At 42.3% G+C, this 21598-nt stretch overlaps 1 protein-coding gene across 2 annotated transcripts in view; it reads left to right on the top strand.

Annotated features, from left to right (window-relative positions):
• relb (v-rel avian reticuloendotheliosis viral oncogene homolog B) overlaps nt 1-20711 on the top strand; it is a 101271-nt gene extending 80560 nt beyond the window's left edge. For both annotated transcript variants that reach the window (XM_028795898.2, XM_028795906.2), the window contains 5 exons: nt 3651-3782; nt 12116-12220; nt 12355-12570; nt 13872-13946; nt 19835-20711. In XM_028795898.2, the coding sequence (XP_028651731.1) occupies nt 3651-3782; nt 12116-12220; nt 12355-12570; nt 13872-13946; nt 19835-20244 (938 nt within the window). In that variant the 3' untranslated portion in view covers nt 20245-20711. The remainder of the gene's footprint in view (nt 1-3650; nt 3783-12115; nt 12221-12354; nt 12571-13871; nt 13947-19834) is intronic.
• Nucleotides 20712-21598: the final 887 nt, after the last annotated feature.

Here is a 21598-nt window from a genome sequence, read left to right on the forward strand (position 1 = left end):
TTGCCACCTGATGTTCTAATGGCTTCCTAAAAGACATCCACTCAATGATGGTCTTCAACTCCAAACAGGCTCATCATCTCGTTCACTTCAGCTCTTTTTAGATTAACCCCAAATGAAATTTTTAAAAAATCCCCCTCGGGGAAATTTAGCCCAGAATCATATAAGGTGGATGAAAACAACATTTGCATTTTTGTCTGCTATTTTCTTGTTTACTCAAACCACTTTGGGGCTTTCCACCACCATCTTACTGTCCATAAGAAGGAATGATTAGCAAATGAGAACTTGTAGTGTGTGCTGTGAAGTTAATCTGGTTCCATTATTGACCAGCAGATGATGCTACCATCATAGCAAGCAATCCTCCAACACCCCAGATATTAATAATATAAGCCCTATTACAGGGTTTGAGGATCTCCAGACCACTAGGGAGTGATGTGTTGTGGTCTCATGGATATACTGAGGAGGACAATCAATCTAGCCCCCTCCAGTACACCATTTTAGTGGGGCTAACACACTGGTGCTGCTATGTGGTGAGTCCTACCCATACAACATCAGAGATCAGTGTCAGTTGGGACTCCTGAAGTCAGGGCTGTCTTAACAGAATCATAGGCCCCCGCGCACAGTAGTGCATTGGGGGCCCTGTTTTGACCTCAAAACAGAAACATACATAGGCATCAGAAACATGGTGGGCCCCCAGCCAGTGCCCTTTGTGCCTGAAGTGCTTATGGTAGAGTACCCGGCAGGTGTTTGGGACATGGCGTGAAAAGGTCTTCCTTGCTTTGATCAGACAGCTTAGAATTGGGAGGCTGCTGGTGACAAGAGGACAGATGGAGGAAGGAGACTCAAATAGTGAAAGGTGAGCAGGGCAGAGTGTGTTAACAGATTAGTTATTGTTTGGTTAGGCCTCTCAGGAGGAGGAAGGGAGGCAGAGGTTTTTATTGTTTTCTATTCTGGTTGCACTTTATTGTCCCAAGGTATCACTTACTGAGACTTTGTGTCCTTTTGTCATTTTGGAGTCCAGGCTTGGTATTTGGGGTTGTGAGACGCGCCTTACAGGCCATAAAAAGAGCAGATAGCTGCCTGAACGCTAGTTTATATCAGCGTTTCTCAACCTTTAAGTATTTGCGACCCGAGTTTTCATAACAGTTTTAATCACGCCCCCCTAACGTTTTTTTAAAAGAAGCCCACTAATACCAATTTGTTCTTTTTTAATTAATGATATATCATAGATGCATATTTTATTATACCTACTTAACTTTTATCGACATTTATTTAACTCTATATTTATTTTTCTAGTATCAGAATGTAATTTAACTTAATTTGTTTTGGTTTCAATAGATGTATTTTTCATATTTTTGATTCTTGTTTTCTTTTTTTCACATCTTCAAGCCCCCCTTTTTGTTACTTTGTGACCCCCTAGGGGGACCTGCCCCACAGATTGAGAACCAGTGGTTTATATGCTTCATCCTCCACCATTTCAAAGATATCCAGTCAGAACCAGTCAATCCATGAGGCAGCTTAGGTGGTCGTCTGGGGGGTGCCATATAGGAAAGTTAAGGGGGACCGACCTCGTCACTGAACTCTGGTGATATTGAGTGGACGTCGTTACCCGCTGGGTGGCATTTGTGAAAGTAAAACTGCACACCAAGAGCCATCCTTCTTGGGCATTTTTTTCTTGGCTAAGTTAACGTTAGCGTCAGCGCCCCCTATCGGTTTAGGGTGGAATTGCTTATCTCACCAGAGCCAGGAAGGTGGTCCCCAGGCGTGCATGAGTTTATGTTCTATGTTTTGTCATTTTGGGGTATTTTATTTATGTTTTTAAGCCAAACACTTCAAATTAGACCTAACTGAAGAGTGTTTAGGCTTTTCTCCAGCTGGAGAGACACTGATCTCTTGAGTTTTACCTTATTACTCTTCATTCTTGAACTTTAGATACCAAATTTGATTGATTTATGGTGACAGTAGTACTATTTTTATAACATCTCTTGTTTAATTTAAGTGTGGCGCACTGGGTAGCGCTGCTGCCTCGCAGTTAGGAGACCTGGGTTCGCTTCCCGGGTCCTCCCTGCGTGGTGTTTGCATGTTCTCCCCGTGTCTGTGTGGGTTTCCTCCCACAGTCCAAAGACTTGCAGGTTATTTGCCTTGGTGATCCCAAATTGTCCCTACTGTGTGCTTGGTGGGTGTGTGTGTGTCTGTCCTGCATTGGGCTGGCGCCCTGCCCTGGATTGGTTCCTGCCTTGCGCCCTGTGTTGGCTGGGATTGGCTCCAGCAGACCCCTGTGACCCTGTGTTAGGATATAGCGGTTTGGATAATGGATGGATGGATGGATGTTTAATTTAAGATGCTCAAGTGTCGAAATTGAAATGCTGTTCTTGCAGTTTTCAAACTTGGGAGGTCAATTAGAACTCATAATGATGTGTCTGGTGTGTTGGTTAGTCGACAACCGGAAGATCACACACTTCATAATTTCTGGCTGTCGCAATCTGACTAGATTTTTGTCACCTGATGCTCTAATGCAGGGGTCCTCAATCACAGTCCTGGAGGGCCTCAGTGGCTGGAGGTTTTTGTTCTAATCCAGCTGCTTAATTAGAAAGCAGTTCTTGCCAATAATTACATTTCATGGCTTGTCAGTGCTTTAACTCTGCTATGTCGGGTCATTCTCATATCCTCGATTTTCTTCCCCTTTCTAAGGATATCATCCAAATGATTTGAAGGCTAAAATGGAGGAATGATTCTCAGTCCTTCACTTTTTTCTCTTCACTTTCCTTCCAAGTACTTAATTAAACCCCATAGTGCACGATAAATACACAATGGTAACAAGCTAAATGGAGAAATGCTGCTCTCTTTTGTAATTTGCATGTTATTGAAAATTAGGAGCAATTAAAAACCAAGACTACAGCTGTTTAAGACTAAAATAAGAAATAAGGGTTCAAAATCTTAAACAAGTGAGACCACTAAAGTGAAGCAGAAGTGTTACTTGAGCAGTAAGGGCTTCTTATTAAGCAACTGGGTTGGAGCAAAGACCTGCAGCTACTGCGGCCCTCCAGAATCGTGAAAGCTCTAATGGCTTTCTAAAAGACGTTCACTCAATGATGGTCTTCAGCTCCAAACAGGCTCATCATCTCATTCCCTTCAACTCTTTTTAGATTAACCCGAAATGAAATTTTTTGAAATCCCCCTCGGGGAGGTGTGCTCCACTTAAAGTCCTCAGTATATTCACAAAGGGGTGCTGTTGGTGCTACTGATGGGATGCGCACTCCATCAAAATCTAATAATGCTGACAACCCGCCAGGAACAATGAGGGGAGATGTCCGTCCGGCCCTGCCTAGGCCTCCTAGTGGGCTTCGACTGGCACCTTATGAGTTGAGGGTATCTCATCATGGATCCAGTTCCCACTTTGTATAAACCAGGCAAGGATTGTTGTGGGAATGGTTGAAAGTAACAGACCTGTGTCATCTCCGTCATGATTGTTAGCCAATTAACTTTTGAATGGTTACAGTGATGGCAGAACATACGTCAGTTGTAGAATGGGCTGGCTGGATGCTTTGTGGGGTCGCAGTGACACGTGGCTGGCAATCAGATCATCTTTTTTTTAAAAACCCTAAACAGTAACTCACAGAATTTTACAACTGTGTGCTTTTTTTATGTTGCAGCCGGCCAAACGAAAAGCATTGAAGACGTGGAGATGAATGTGGTTCGGCTGTGTTTCCAAGCTGAAGCCATTTACAACTCTGGGGATCGAAGAAGTTTGCCAGCGATTGTCTCCGAACCCATTTATGACAAAAGTAAGTTCACTCCAATGTTAAATTAGAAGGGAGACTCCAGTCAGGCTTGTAAGGTTGTGCTGAAATGCCGCATGTTTAAAAAAAAAATTAAAGTAACAAGTGGTCCCTGCCAGGTGTGGGGGGATATGTCCCAGCGGACGTGTGCCATGCCCCCATTTTCGATACACTTTGTCTTTGTCCGAGCAGCTTTGGCGAATACAACGCTCAGGTGCCTTTGATTGAGCGGAGGATTTTCTTGGTGAGCTGCACCTGTTCATCTTTGTTGTAACCATCCATCCATTTTCCAACCCGCTGAATCCGAACACAGGGTCACGGGGATCTGCTGGAGCCAATCCCAGCCAACACAGGGCACAAGGCAGGAACCAATCCCGGGCAGGGTGCCAACCCACCGCAGGACCTTTGTTGTAACCCTTCCTGCTTTTTACCTTGGGCTCTGGTTCTCCAGTACATACAGTGCATCCAGAAAGTATTCACAGCACATCACTTTTTCCACATTTTGTTATGTTACAGCCTTATTCCAAAATGGATTAAATTCATTTTTTTCCTCAGAATTCTACACACAACACCCCATAATGACAACGTGAAAAACGTTTACTTGAGATTTTTGCAAATTTATTAAAAATAAAAATATTGAGAAAGCACATGTACATAAGTATTCACAGCCTTTGCCGTAAAGCTCAAAATTGTGCTCAGGTGCCTCCTGTTTCCCCTGATCATCCTTGAGATGTTTCTGCAGCTTCTTTGGAGTCCACCTGTGGTAAATTCAGTTGGTTGGACATGATTTGGAAAGGCACACACCTGTCTATAGAAGGTCCCACAGTTGACAGTTCATGTCAGAGCACAAACCAAGCATGAAGTCAAAGGAATTGTCTGTAGACCTCCAAGACAGGATTGTCTCAAGGCACAAATCTGGGGAAGGTTACAGAAAAATTTCTGCTGCTTTGAAGGTCCCAATGAGCACAGTGGCCTCCATCATCCATAAGTGGAAGAAGTTTGAAACCACCAGGACTCTTTCTAGAGCTGGCTGGCCATCTAAACTGAGCGATCGGGGGAGAAGGGCCTTAGTCAGGGAGGTGACCAAGAACCCAATGGCCACTCTGTCAGAGCTCCAGAGGTCCTCTGTGGAGAGAGGAGAACCTTCCAGAAGGACAACCATCTCTGCAGCAATCCACCAATCAGGCCTGTATGGTAGAGTGGCCAGACAGAAGCCACTCCTTAGTAAAAGGCACATGGCAGCCCACCTGGAGTTTGCCAAAAGGCACCTGAAGGACTCTCAGACCATGAGAAAGAAAATTCTCTGGTCTAATGAGACAAAGATTGAACTCTTTGGTGTGAATGCCAGGCGTCACGTTTGGAGAAAACCAGGCACCGCTCATCACCAGGCCAATACCATCCATACAGTGAAGCATGGTGGTGTGGGGATTTTTCTCAGTGGCAGGGACTGGGAGACTAGTCAGGATAAAGGGAAAGATGACTGCAGCAATGTACAGAGACATCCTGGATGAAAACCTGCTCCAGAGCGCTCTTGACCTCAGACTGGGGCGACAGTTCATCTTTCAGCAGGACAACGACCCTAAGCACACAGCCAAGATATCAAAGGAGTGGCTTCAGGACAACTCTGTGAATGTCCTTGAGTGGCCCAGCCAGAGCCCAGACTTGAATCCGATTGAACATCTCTGGAGAGATCTTAAAATGGCTGTGCACCGACGCTTCCCATCCAACCTGATGGAGCTTGAGAGGTGCTGCAAAGAGGAATGGGCGAAACTGGCCAAGGATAGGTGTGCCAAGCTTGTGGCATCATATTCAAAAAGACTTGAGGCTGTAATTGCTGCCAAAGGTGCATCGACAAAGTATTGAGCAAAGGCTGTGAATACTTGGAATAAGGCTGTAACATAACAAAAGGTGGAAAAAGTGATGTGCTGTGAATACTTTCCGGATGCACTGTACGTGAAGGTTAGATTGGGCTTGGGAATAAACGGATATCAGGATGCAAGCCAGCAACCGACCTGGCAGTCCGACACTCCGCAGACATCATACTTGCTACCATTTTGCCTGGACTTGGTGGGTGAGAACTGGAGGGGTTTATCTCCAGATAGTTATTGTTCCTTAAGAGGCACTAGCTCTTCGGAAATATGTTCTTTTGAAATTGCGACGTAGAGATATATATATAGAGAGATATGATATAATATAGAGATATGATATTAAAAGGCGGTATCCCTCCCATAGTGATACGGCGGACAAAGAATCATATAAGAGAAAAAAGATATAATTTTGCTTTCTTTACTGACAATTTACGCGGCATTATGGATGGGAAGATAGATAGATAGATAGATAGATAGATAGATAGATAGATAGATAGATAGATAGATAGATAGATAGATAGATAGATAGATAGATAGATAGATAGATAGATAGATAGATAGATAGATAGATAGATAGATAGATAGATAGATAGATAGATAGATAGATAGATAGATACTTTATTAATCCATCCATTTTCCAACCCGCTGAATCCGAACACAGGGTCACGGGGGTCTGCTGTATTAATCCCAAGGGGAAATTCACAAGCCTATGACAAACTTTATCAAGGTGGAAATCTTGATCTATGCAGTCTGCCATCTTTCGTCCACTGCACAGGAAGGCTTTTCGGGACGAATGACGATATCAGTCATTCAGCCGTCGGCTTCAAAGTGTCTTGGCAGTAGTCCAAGCCTTAAATACTGGTTTCTCCATGTGCAGGTCCCCACGTCGGCAAATAGTCCATTTCCAAACAAGGAAAGAAGATTCTGTGCTGACAGAGGACAGATGTATACTATTCTGTCTTTAGGATGACTATACATTCCTCCAGCTGTCTTTGTCTATCTTGTCCTATGCTTGGCTCGGCAATTCTAAATGCTGAGCCCCTTTGTACTAAATCTGGCTCAGCTATGCATGTACAAAGACAAGCAAAACAGATTTTAAAATGTCTGCACAGAGACAGTGACATTAAACTTAATATTATAACAAACTTATTATAACAGTTATGGAGCCCTAATTACGTTCACTTATGCTGCTGGTGGTCCTTCTTCAAATTTCCTTCTCTTTTTATGTTGTGAATGAAATAAATAGCCAGACACACAACGAAGGTTTGGGGCAGCCACCCATATACTTCCCCTAAATGCAAAAAAGAACAATGTGTACAGATTCGAGTCCGAAAGAGAACCTACTCAAGGGTTCAAGGGAAGTGATGTCATTGAGGCGGAACCGGAAGTGGTGTCCTCAGGGCCCGGGACCGGAAGTAATCTCATTATTGGATACAGGCGGAATTTCTGGTGTCTGCCCTGCAGAGAGAAAAGAGAGAGATTTAGTGCAACCCGCCACCCCCTGGCCTGCCGTGGGATTAGTGTCTTCTGGTCCATTTACTTGACTCCAAAACGCATGTGTGTGACAACGTACTGTCACAAAAATAAAAAAAAAAAAAAATGCCACAGAAAGGTTTTGGGGCAGCCACCCGTATCTTATTCCCTGGCTGCAAAATGGTTTAAAGGTTTGAACAGAAATGAGGGGATAGAAGGAAAGGTGGTGGCTTTAAAGGCCAGAATAGGAAGTGACATCAAAGGGGTTAGGGAACCGGAAGGGTCTTCATCCATAGGCTCACACCCGGAAGTGACGTCAAAGGGGTCGGAAACCAAGAATGACGTCATCAGGGCCAGGTGGAATTTCTCGTGAATGGTCTGCAGAAAAGTGAGAAAAAGAGTGCAGTGCACTCCGCTACTTGGGGTCTGGCTCGGGATTACTCTCATCCAAGCCCTTTAGCTGCCTCCCATGTGCACGTGTGTGACAACGTACACATAAATACAGTAAAACCTTGGATTGCGAGTAACTTGGTCTGTGAGTGTTTTGCAAGACGAGCTAAAATTTTTAATAAACTAGGGGGCTCTGTCCCCTACTCGCTTCACTCTCCCACCCCTGGGTTTGGTTTACCGGATATACAATTTAAAGAAATTGTTATTTTCATGGGAATTGTTACATATGCATTATTTTCACTTTTACTTTAAAACTTCAGTAAAAACAATATTTGGAATTAACTTTTCTTCAGGATCGCATTGATTCTGGTTCTGTGTTTTGACTTATATCGTGACAACGCAACGTATAACTGCCTGTGAGTGAACATCGTATCTTTCTCTCTAATAAATAAAACAACTTTTTTGAATGTTTGTCCATGCTCTTTCTTCTTCGCTTAGTCGTTGACGCGTCATCTAGAACGTATAAAATTATTGTCCCGATAAAATTTATAAGAGCTGAGAGCTCAGGAAGTGTGTCTACCAAAAGCATTCACACGACTGAGAGGTTAGATGACCGTGGGCTTGTTTGAAAATAGTTGTAAGTATGGCGTGACTTGAAAGAATCTCATGTTAAAAGTCACCATCTCACAGAACTTCATACCGTGCCAATGTTTTTGGAATCTTTTAATTCTCGCTGGCAACACAAATTAGACGATCTACAAGTCTCTGACTTAAAGTTTAAATCCAAACAATATATTCGATCTCTTTTCACTATTTCCGTTATTTCACTGAGTAATATTTTCCATTTGTCTGTGCTAATGTGATCTTTACTATCATTTTTTTGAGACTTTCGAATTTTCGTACTTCCATTATCTCTAACCTGCTCTGCATGTGTACCGCACCAACATTTTTGAATTCTTTACGACATTCTACTTTGTCATCTACTCTTTGTCCTTTATTTCCGGCCCTGGGTGTGGACTCGTCTCTTGAGACGTATAAGTGTCTTTCCAAGAAAATCACATCTCGTCTCCTTATAAGGTTTTTTTATAATAGAGAAATTATGAATAGTACATATATGCTTTGTTTGCCGAGCATCACGTGATCACAACTGAGCCAATGGTTCTTCTCTCTCCATGGGATTGTGGGTAATCGTCTCCCATTCTCGGTTTCAGTCGGCGTGCCTCATTCATATAGTTAACATCCGTATGAGCGTATACTGTTTACTACAGCATTGTGACCACGTGTGTGTGATGTGACGTGCGAGTCCCCGTCTTGCACCCCAAAACACGAAGCCAAGTCTCAGTACTTTAACAACTCCAGCTTTATTCAGCTTGAAACAGGAACAGCGAGGTTATTTATTGTCGTGGGATCTGCTGCTCTCCTATACACAGACACAGCAATCAGGCAGGTTAGTGGCCAAGTTATACTGTGCCCCTGCATTTTTAATGTTCCTCGCATCACCCATCGACGGCAGGTGCTTATAGCGCGACCGCGATCTTTTCGGATTCGCTTTTTCAGTGAACTGCTACAGCGCTGGGAGCCTGTGGTTGCAGCGTGTCGTCCCGTTGTGGGAGTCCCAAAAGTGCTTAGAAACCTTACAGTGCGTAAAGCATTTTTTAATTTTGTGTCCAAGTGTAGTGGACTATTCAGGCAAAAGCAACTGTCATTGGAGAGGTTTCCTTAACCCTTTCACTGCCAACTCCCTAAATATTCCCCACGCCAGGCGAAATCTGAACAATTTTCGTTTTTTTTACTTTTTTACATTTATTCAAGCAGTATTGACCACTAAATGTTGTGCAAGTTCTAGAAATGGGCAAACACATACAACTGGAGTACCAGTTATCCATCCAAATGGTTTACCCATTGTCCCATAGTGGTAGGGCAAGGTACACAACAATTTTCTCTGAAAGTCCAAAGTCCTTACATTCATCTGGCAACACTGCTGAAATACTACTCATAGGATCCTCTTTGCCAGTGTATACACGAAATCTATAAATGTAACCTGAATTCTCAGCTAAGCAAAACATCTTGATACCAAACCGTGCCCTTTTCAATGGTAGATACTGTCGAAACTGTAAGCGGCCCTTCCACGACAATAAACTTTCATCAACTGCAACTGACGGTCCTGGCATGTAGGGCAACTGAAATGTTTCAAATAAATGGTCAATCAAAGGACGTAGCTTGAACAAGCGGTCACGGTTTGGATCTTTCTTATCTGGCTCATTTCTGTTGTCATTCAAATGAAAGAATTTCAGCAGCAAAGAGAATCGGTTACGTTTCATGATAGCTGCAAAAATAGGTGTTGCATACATAGGATCTGTAGACCAGTACATCTCAATATCTGGTTTTCTGATTATTCCCATCAACATCAAAATCCCAGTGAATTTTTTCATTTCGTTTTCATCAGTGTCAACCCAAGCACGAACACGGGAATGTGGAGGTAAATTGGGATTTTTCTCAATAAACTGTGCTGCATACAGATTTGTCTGATGAACAAAATGTCTGATCAAATCAGGTGACACAAACAGCTCATAAAACTGCTCAGCAGTGTAATTGTTTACATCAACAGTAAAGCCACACGTTGCCTCAAACGAATGCAGAAAAGGTAGTTCACCACGGGCAGCAGTCCAGTTGAGATGCTGGGGATACACCCACTCAGCGCCGTCATCCGATGCGTCTTCATTCACAGTATCATGCAGCGCACGTTGCTGCTCATCATTGTCGCTAAAATCTTCTTCAGAACTGCTACAATCATGATCAGAATTGTCCAAAATCGCCTGCAAAACCTCACTTGAAGTCAGTTTACGTTTCGCCATATTCACAGCTGTCACATGCGAATCACGTCACATGACCGGCCAAAACAACCACAGACTTGTCGAAATACAATGTAGTAATAATACCCACGCCAAACCGTCAGTTATACTACGCGCCAGGCATTCATATAACCACAGGCAAATGTGCCGGATAATTCCGGCAGTATGGTGTTAGCAATAAAACAACGATGCCGGATATATCCGGCAGAGGGCGGTTAAGGGGTTAATAAAATCGCAAATAAAGAAAAAGATTCCAGTGAGCTGCGTTGGGTTGGCACCCTGCCCGGGATTAGTTCCTGCCTTGTGCCCTGTGTTGGCTGGGATTGGCTCCAGCAGACCCCCGTGACCCTGTGTTCGGATTCAGCGGGTTGGAAAATGGATGGATGGATGGATTCCAGTGAGCCAACAGATAGCAGGGATTCTGTTAGTTATGGTGAAAGTCGTCCTGCACAATAACCCTCCTCCTCCTCCTCCTCTCCTCGCTCTCGTCTCCCTCACACCAGCAACGATTCTTTTCAAAGGTAAAGTGCAGGTCAATTTGTTTTACATATTTTTACTTTATCATTTTGTTTTAATCATTTTTATATGAATATTTTTGGATTGTGGAACGAATCATCTGAGTTTCCATTATTTCTTATGGGGAAATTCGCTTTGATATACGAGTGCTTTGGATTACAAGCACATTTCCGGAACGAATTATGCTCACACCAATGTACTTTTTTAGAATGTCTTATAAATGTGTTGAAGTTTTGGTGCCTTCCTTGCTTTATTTGTGAATTTTAGGGTGGTCCATATATTCAGATAGATATTAGCGTTTCATAGTTGTTAAGAGGTGGGTTGGCACCCTGCCCGGGATTGGTTCCTGCCTTGTGCCCTGTGTTGGCTGGGATTGGCTCCAGCAGACCCCCGTGACCCTGTGTTCGGATTCAGCGGGTTGGACAATGGATGGATGGATGGATAGTTGTTAAGATGGCGTACTTCAATACCCAACATCACCTTGTCTTGTGACCTTAAATATGTCACTTAAACTGCCCAAAATGGGTCACGGGTCACCTGTTTATGGGGTGATCAGAGTCATGACTGACCGTTGTATTCGATGACGAAGGGTCATGTATGATTTTCAAAGTGTCTCATGTTCGATAGACTCCAGCTGCAGACCTCCAGAGCCCCACTCCTTTGAGGAGGTCAGTGATCAGTGATAATATAACCAGATTAGACTCTGGTTAAGATTCAGGTTTAGGGAGTGTCATCTGACTCAAGTCAAGCAAACCAACTGACAAAAAAACCTGCAATCCATTTGGCTGTCCAGAGGAGCTGCTACTGAATCGCAGAGCTCTGGGGGTCTACAGCTGGACCCATCTCCTCACGACAGGTCCCCGCAGACAGTGTAAGCAGATGACATTGCTCCACTATGACTGTTCTCTAAAGGGACAACCCCCTCCCACCCATGGGATAACTGTTGGGACCGGATGTCCAAGGGGGACTCCACACCCTCCCCCCCCCCCACTACCCTTGATCTCATGATGGTGTGGGTCACATAAATGATAAGAAGGGCATGATTGGGTCACGAGGGAAAAAAAATGTTTAAAGAAACACCACACTAAAGAACCTCAACGTATCCTGATGTTGCACATCACTTAGGGTTAAGGCTCGTGTGTGTGTGTGTGTCAAGGGTACGCCACCACCCACAGGGATGCTTGTCAAACATTGGCTCTTCAACTGTTTTCCTTCTTTTTTTTTTCTTTATAATCCGTAGAGGCGACAACAACATCCGAGCTGAAGATCAACCGCTTAAACATTGTCCGTGGGCCGTGCTTGGGGAAGACAGAGATCTATCTCCTGTGTGACAAAGTGCAGAAAGGTAAGTAATGACGGATAGCTGAGGATCAAACAGAGGCTTTGAGAGAAGTTCTCAAACTTCTGTAATGCTGCCGTAATGCGGCTGGTACACGCCCTCACTTATTGATGTTTCTTCTTCTTGCCCTCTATTTGTAGATGATATTGAGATTATTTTCAGCTTAGATGACTGGGAAGCGAAGGGGGAGTTTGCCCAAACTGACGTCCATCGGCAGATCGCCATTGTATTCAAGTCTCCGCCATACCAAGACCTTAATATTACAGAAGAGGTGGAGGTCAACGTGGTCCTGAGGCGCGTCTCTGATCACATGGACAGCGAACCCGTCAAGTACACCTACCTGCCCCAAGACCCAGGTAGGCAGGGAACACAGCTGGGCAGGCAGTCTCAGTGCGTAGAGCTTGTCAGTGTGTGCTATGAATATAAAATTAAACACCTCTGACGGCTGTGTTTAGGGTCTTTCTGACACGTACAGTACATTCATGAAGTTTATTTTCTGTTTAAACTTTAAATCTTATTCCCGTCTTGATTTTCTTGTGTATGAAACTTTTGTATGAGGCACCACAAATCTGTGGATAAATCTGTGATCGCTTCACTACACTCTCTCCATCAGTGCAGACTTTGAGGGTTGACTCTGTTTGCCATGGTCAGCCGTTTGCAGTCAAGTAGGCCCAGCACCACTTGGATTTTTTGGTCTCTGACTCCATTTTGCCTTTGACTCCTGGTTAACATCGAGGCCCATTGATTGTCTAGTTTAGTTTGGATCTCCCAGTTTTGAGCCTTTGCTATTCCCAACCACAACTTTGTCTAATTAAGCATCTCCTGGATTTATTGATCTTTAGATAAATAGGCATTATATAATAGATAGATAGATAGATAGATAGATAGATAGATAGATAGATAGATAGATAGATAGATAGATAGATAGATAGATAGATAGATAGATAGATAGATAGATAGATAGATAGATAGATGAAAGGCACTATAATAGATAGATAGATAGATAGATAGATAGATAGATAGATAGATAGATAGATAGATAGATAGATAGATAGATAGATAGATAGATAGATAGATAGATAGATAGACACTATAAAATAGATAGATGAAAGGCACCATATAATTATTAGATACATACATAGATGAAAGGCATTATATAATTATTAGATAGATAGGAATGAAAAGCACTATAAAACAGATAGATGAAAGCACTATATAATTATTAGATAGATAGATAGATAGATAGATAGATAGATAGATAGATAGATAGATAGATAGATAGATAGATAGATAGATAGATAGATAGATAGATAGATAGATAGATAGATAGATAGATAGATAGATAGATAGATAGACAGACAGGCAGATGGCCCAAATTAAGCATTAGGAATGAGTTTTCCTTTTTTATTTCTGTGTTTCTCTCAGTCCCTCTCTGTATTTCCTCCCTTGTGTAAATTTTCAGTTGAATAAGTGTAACTTTTTTTTTTGTCCATTATTATCTTTTATTATTATAATTATCTAGCCCATATAATAATATTATAATATTATGATTATTCTATTTTTCTGGAGACTGAAGACAATCTCCCCGTCTTCCTCCAGATGTATTTTGTTCACCAAGATGACTAATAGTTTCATTAAACTTCTTCTTGTCCCACAGACCCCTATGATGTTAAGCGGAAGAGGAAGAGGCCACAGCCGCATTTCAAGATGGAGGTGGATGACCAGCATGCAGGTTTGTACTTATTCCGGTCTTTATTAATGATGTAAGGGTCTCAAAGTCCTTGAGCTGGGTATATTGTTAACCTGATGAGCTGATATTCCAGATCAGATGTTTTTACTCGTACATTACCCGAGTGCTCCTCACTGTGTAGGGAGCAGTTAGAGACGCAGGCTGCTGACCCGTGAGGGTCTTTCGTCCTGCACGTTGTATTCCCGTGATTCCTGCTTCTTCTTTAATTTTACTTTTTTTGTTTGTCTTTGCCCGGACTGAGATGGCTGAGCTCTCACGTCTGTATGTGCAGACTCTACTACTAGCGACTTCTTTTTGTTGTTCTAAACAGTCGGCCCAGACGAGTCTTTGTTGGTGTTCACTGCAGTTTATCTGATAAGCACAGCATCACATAACAATACTGCAGCCATTAAACAGACCCTCCCTTGTTGCTCTAAAGATGAGGGTCCAGAGCCTGAAGAAATATCAGAAAAATAAACACAATCAACATATAGAGTGAATTCAGAAAGCATTCTGGCTCCTTCACTTTCCGCACACTTTATTGTGTTGTAGATTTCATTTTAAATGGATACATTTGCCATTTTTGCTCATCAACACTCAATAGCTCATAATGACAAAGTGAAAAAATGTTTTCAGAACGTTCAGAAGTCAAAAACTCAAATTTCCAATTCCTAGATGTTTTCAGACCCTTTGCTGCGACCCCCCACATTGTGCTCAGGTTCGTCCTGTTGGCTTTAATTCTCCCTGAGATTTTTCTAGAACTTGATTGGAGTCCCCCTGTGGAAAATCGAACTGACTGGACATCCTTTAGAAAGGCCCACGTGTAGCTCTGTCTGTAAGGTCCCACAATTCACACTGCAGGTCAGGACAAACACCAAGCCACGAAGTCCACGGAACTCTCTGTAGACCTCCGTGATCAAATTATGGTGAACCATAGGGACCACAGGACAAGGGGAGCTTTGTGTGTTCCCAGGACCACAGTGGTCTCAATAATTGTGAAATGGAAGAAGTCTGGAACCACCGTTTGGCCAAACTGAGTAACTGGGCAATAAAAGCATGAGCAGGGAGGTGACCGAGAACCCAGTGGTCACTCTGCTGAGATGTGAGAGCATATCGGAAGGATGACCACTTCAGCAGCACTCTGTCATGGCAGACTGGTTAGGTGGAAGTCACCTTTGAGTGAAAGACACATGGCAGACCACTTGGACTCTGAGAGCATGAAATAAAAAGTCGGGAGTGGTCTCCCCTCGACTTTCTCGTATACTCAGATATGGGGATGGATATTTGAGGAATAAACTGCAAGACGATGATTATATTTTAACTAGGCTGACCCGCCTTTTAAGGCGACCGACTTTTAAGTCGACCACTTCTTAAGGCAATTCAATATGTAGATCAATTTGATATTTTATACAGTGAAAAATAAAATTCGGACTCCATAATAATATACTTGAAACTCATAGGGGAACAACTCTCCCGCTGCCATTAGCTTAGAAATGGTACCATAAGTTTGAGACTTTGACATTTCAGTGAGATACTGAAGCTCATTTGTATAAGAGATTCCTGACGGCATCATTGTAAATGGCTGAAACCTTGACCAATTACTTAAAACATGTCATACGATGTCAGCCCGAATCTGTACCGCTAAAGACGGACTTTCATGCACTAAATAAGCTATAGATGAGAATAAGCAAGCACCATCTCCCCTGATATTTACTACGCGGTGAGGCATTTGTACTCCATCAACATTAATTATTTCCAGAGACATAATTTTGTCTGTTTTTCCAGCGCATCGCACACAAAAGCAAGGGAACGATGGGAGCACGAGAACTCTGCTCACATCACGTCGCTTCGTACCGCAAGCCGAAAGTAGTAAGTCTGTGATAAGCGGAATACCGCTACGCTTTGCACTCATGGGACGGAAGGACAATCCCGACCGCTTTTATATGGTGTCTTGATATTATGTCCATTATTAAAGAACCATCAACAACAAATCAAATTAATAATATATTGAACAATTATTACAAAAGTAAAGCTGAATAAATTGGACTCTGAAGCTGCATGAATAAAAGGTAAAGTACCACTTCCAGTTAACCTTTTAACTGCCAACTCCCTAAATATTCCCCATGCCAGGAGAAATCTGAACAATTTTTGTTTTTTTTACTTTACATTTATTCAAGCAGTATTTGCCTGCTGAAATACCTGCTGAAATGTTTCAAATAAATGGTCAATCAAAGGACGTAGCTTGAACAAGCGGGCACGGTTTGGATCTTTCATATCTGGCTCATATAACGGGCAGCAGTCCAGTTGAGATGCTGGGGATACACCCACTCATCGCCACCATCCGATGCGTCGTCATTCACAGTATCATGCAGCGCACGTTGCTGATCATCATTGTCGCTAAAATCTTCTTCAGAACTGCTACAATCATGATCAGAGTTATTGTCCAACATCGCCTGCAAAACCTCACTTGAAGTCAGTTTACGTTTCGCCATATTTACAGCTTTCACTTTCGAATCACATCACGTGAGCGGCCAATACAACCGCAGAGTTGTCGAAATACAACGTAGTAATAATACCCACGCCAAACTGTCAGTTATACTAGGCGCCAGGCATTCACATAACCACAGGCAAATGTGCCGGATAATTCCGGCAGTAAGGCGTCAGCAATAAAGCTACGATGCCGGATATATCCGGCAGAGGGTGGTTAAGGGGTTAATGGAAATGGCCCAAAAGTTGATAGAAATCTACGTTTTGTACCTGATACTTGTATGCAAGCGTACTCAAGTTATCGTGTTTAACAACACACACACAGACATAACTGGATGTGTAAAACGTTGAGATTCATCAAAATCTCGAAACTGAATTTCTAGACTGTATAAGGCGAGTTCAAGCACGGGTAAAACGCATGCCAAAAGAAATCTCTTAGTCCAAAAGTTTGTTTTAAAAATATTTAGTGAAAATTAAAAGCAAATAATCCACACAAGAATAAAGAGAAAAGTAGTTACACACATAGAATAAAAGGCAAAAAAAATAAATCTAAACTTAGCTTTTCTTGAGAAACTTTAGTTATTTCTGTACTTAAAAGTTCTTAATTTCTTCTTCTATACGCCTTAAGCGTACGGCTCTGCACTTAAATAAGCACGTTATCTTACGAGTTATTTCATACACTCAAAAGGCCTGTAGGCCCGGTTTAAAACCATGTGCCCTCTACACCTTACACATGACAAGGCTGGTCACTAACTGAGAATAATGTTTAGTCAGATCTGTTAGAAATGGCAAGAATATACCAATTCAGTTCTACTTATGGGGGTTATAGGAACCTCCCATAGATTATGCATTGTCATCTAGTAACATATTTATGAATTTTATGTAACTAGGAAATGGCTCTTACATAGACAATTACAATACTTTACCTACGAGAAAGTAAATCGGACTCAGAGTGGTCTAAAACAATGAGATTCATCAAAATGTTGAGGGTCAAATGTTTGGACAATTACAATACTTTCCCTATGAGAAAGTAGATCGAACTAATGGAGGTTGAAAACGTTGAGATTGATCAAAATTTGGGACGATTAGGATACTTCGTATACGAGAAAGTAAAAAGAAATCAACAACACAATGAAGTGTGAAGGAAGTGAAGGGGTCCGAATACTCTTCGAAGCCACTGAGTCGGGGTCTTTCATGCTGAACATCATCCCAAGGCACATTTCCATATTTAATTGTCAATTTATTTCAGTTTTCATTTGGCCTTAGTTCATGAATGAGATCGTGGAGAGTTGATGTTGGTTTCCAATGATTTAAATCAGTTTCTACTTTTGTTTCTGTCTGTTTAAACACACACATGTGTGTCTTTATGTGTACTAATTCTGTATTTAGTGATTTGTAAAATCTGTACTTGCATTTTACCGGGGGGCGTGTCACCGCGCCGTGCGGCTGCCGTCAGTGAAGAGCGCGATACAGAAATACAGCAAATTGAATTGGCCTGCTGAGGTGACGCTTTTAAGATTCCTCAGTGAGTCACTCTGATGTACTCATTCATGTGGCACATTTCATAATTAACTTCATCACATTTCACCCTCAGTGCAGTCCAATGGTTTCTGTATTTCTTCAGCATGGGCAAGGGCACCTGAAGCGACTTATCATGGCAGCTCGTGCTTTTTCCCGACCACTAGACAGATAGCAGTGCCTGCTCAGAATTGTGGGTAGTAATATGGTGGCAGTCCTCAGCTGACTACATGGTGTGACTACAGGGTGACATACAGATGTGGACAGATGTGTTGGTCCCCTCTACAGCTCACTGATAAAGTGCTGTCTGCCCCCTGTGATGTCATGAAAAGCAGTCGTCTCGTGTGTACCTGCCTGACTTTGAGATGTCATCGAGTAAAGCAAAGCAAGTGTGACAAGAGATCAAGTGTTCCTTATTCTACAAAGAGATTCTAAAATGGCCTGGGCACATGTGTTGGGACCCCTAGCTAAGATCCTCAATAATTGAATCTGAGTTTTCAAACTCATATCAGTTCGTATCACACGTGTCTCTAATCGTGCATTCAGTCATTCAGGCAATTTATTTGGAGACAAGTCATCACCCTGCTGTTTGGTGTCCCACACTGAACATGGACCAGAGGAAGCAAAGGAGAGAGTTGTCTGAGGAGATCAGAAAGAAAATGATAGACAGGCATGTTAGAGACAAAGGCTAGAAGACCATATCAAAGCAGATTGATTGTTCTTGAGACAATAGTTACAAATATTATTAAGACGTTGAAGGTTCATGAGACTGTAGCCAATCTCCCTGGACGTGGCCATAAGAGGACAATCGACCCCAGAATAGACAGAAGGTGAGAATGGTAGACATAAAGCTATGGACAACTTCCAAACAGATACAAGGCGAACTCCAAGGGAAGGGTCCATCAGTGTCTGATCACATCGTCCATCGCGTATTGAGTGAAAGCGGGCTCAACAGAAGAAGACCCAGGAGGACTCCACATAAAAAGCCAGGCTGGAATTTGCTAAATTGCTTCTGGGAGAAGGTCCTTTAGACAGATGGGACAAAACTAGGGTTGTGTGGCAAGTCACATCAGCTTTGCATGTCCACAGATGAAAAAAATGAAACTTTCAAAGAAAAGACCACCATACCCACTGTGAAACATGGAAGACACTCGGATATGTGTTGAGGCTACTATACTGTGTCTGGCATGGGGTGGCTCGAGTTTGTGTGAGGAACGATGAAATCTCAAGCCCATCAGGACATTCTGGAGTAAAGTGTCCTGCCCAGTGTCAGCAAGCTCTGTTTCAGTTGCAGGTCATGGACCCTCCAACAAATTAAGGAGCCAAAACACACAGCAGAAAGTACCCAAGAATGGCTAAGACCCAAACATTGGACTATTCTGAAGTGGTCTTCTGTGAGCCCTGATTTGAATCCCACCATACATCAATATAAAGAATTGAGACCTGCAGTCTGGAGAAGACCCCCCTTCACACCTGACATACCTGGAGCAGTTTGATCAGGATGAGTGGGCCGAACGACCTGTGGAGAGTTCCAGGAGTTGCTTGCGTGTAGTTATCACCTCTGATGGTTGTGGAACAAAATATTATGTTGAGGGTCTCGTCATTTGTGTCCACGCCATTTTCATTTGTGTTCTGATTTGAAATATTTCATTGAATTCAAAGTCAAAAGTCTGATTTTTGTTAAATATGGAATACACAATGATGGGTGCCCGATTACTTTGGTCAGTTATTCAAAGACAACTGTGGGGTCTTTTTTTGTCATAGAGGGGTACCAACACACTTGTCCACTTCTGCCTAAATGTTATAAATCAGAAGGCGGTGTGATCCAGAGAGGTCGACCCAACTGCTCTAAGAGGGTCTGATTGTTTTCCCTTTTGTGTCTGCAGATCTCAGCCTCACTCTTCCAGAGAATCCCCTTTTCCCTTCCTGGCCGATGGATAACCAGTCAATGGACCCCCACGCTGACTCTACTTTCATGGATCCCTATGTTAATTACCAGTTTGCTGACGGTGACCCCTATCAAGACGCCGGCTATCAGAACTTTTCTTCGATGTCTCAGGCCTTGGCAGGGGAAGAGACGGCCTGCTTGAGCACCCCGAACTCTGAGAACACGATGAACAGCACGGCAGAGGCTCTGAGCTTCAGCCTAACGCGACTCGAGCCCCCTGTCGGGGACCTCATGGACAACAGCTACATGATGCAGTCCGTCTTCCCAAATCCTCTCCTCAGCTCTGTTCTTACAATTAAGCAGGAGCACAGTGCAAATTTAGCATTTGGTGACTTGACAAAAATATGAAGTGAAACAAATTTTTTTTTCTTTACGAAAATGAGCACCTTATTATCCTCCATGAGCCGCCCGGCGTCTCCGCCACGTGGACTGTGCCGCCGTCTGAGCTGTGCAGCTTCCACTGAGTCTTCATGCCGTCTGATTCACGCATTCCTGCAATCAAATGATGTAAATAGACGGATTAACACTTCCACGATTTTACATTGACGGAGACCAAAAACAAACTCAGTTCACACCACTTATCCGGATATTAGATTTTTGTTTTGTGCCAAACTGCAGATTCACAAACTGTGGACTTGTGGACGTGCGGAAAGAACAAGCAAAGCCTTCACTCCCATTGGCAGGTCAGCGGAAGTACGGTGGTGTTCAATTTTCATTCATTCTTCAGTTAGGATTTGTGCTTAAGTTTTTGTTTATTATTATTTTCATTTTTGTTGCACATACTGTAAAAAAATAAATATGAAATAGAAAAAAAATATATCCATTGCTCTAATTTTTTTATCTGTATTTCTCACAATACATAGCCTACCCTGTCAGTATTTTGGAGAAACTCAAGCAGGAACCAACATTGGATTGGCTACCATTTTCACATCCATACCCACTCCAGTGTGTGCCAATCCAAATTCGAGACACAATGGCAAGAGGAGAAGTGGGTCTGCCCTCTGGAATGGCCTGGCATCCTGCAAGAACTGGGCATAAAGTGTGAGCTGTGCCTGTGCCCATGAGACATCTCAGAGCTGGAAAAAATGGTCCTACCTGGCTCAAATAACAATAATAATAATAATAATGGCAATAATAATAATACTAACATTAATAAAAATAACAACAACAATAATAATAATAATGACAATAACAACAACTACAGTAATAATAGTAATAAAATAAAAGCAACAACAATAATAATAGTAATAATAACAATGATAACAATATCAACAATGATAATAATAACATCAACAACAATAATAATATAAACAACAAAATATTATTATTATTATTAATAATAATAATAACAATAGTAATAATAAAAACAAGAACAATAATAATAGTAATAATAACAATGATAACAATATCAACAATAATAACATCAACAACAATAATAATATAAACAACAAAATATTATTATTATTTTTAATAACAACAACAATAATAATAACAATAGTAATAATAAAAACAACAACAATAGTAATAATAATAATAATATTAGGGCGGCACGGTGGCGCAGTGGTATGCTGGTTTGCTTCCTGGGTCCTCCCTGCGTGGAGTTTGCATGTTCTCCCAGTGTCTGTGTGGGTTTCCTCCGGGCGCTCCAGTTTCCTCCCACAGTCCAAAGACATGCAGGTTAGGTGCATTGGCGATCCTAAAG

This window comes from Erpetoichthys calabaricus, chromosome 1 (genome assembly GCF_900747795.2).
Source record: "Erpetoichthys calabaricus chromosome 1, fErpCal1.3, whole genome shotgun sequence".
NCBI classification, from domain to species: Eukaryota; Metazoa; Chordata; class Cladistia; order Polypteriformes; family Polypteridae; genus Erpetoichthys; species Erpetoichthys calabaricus.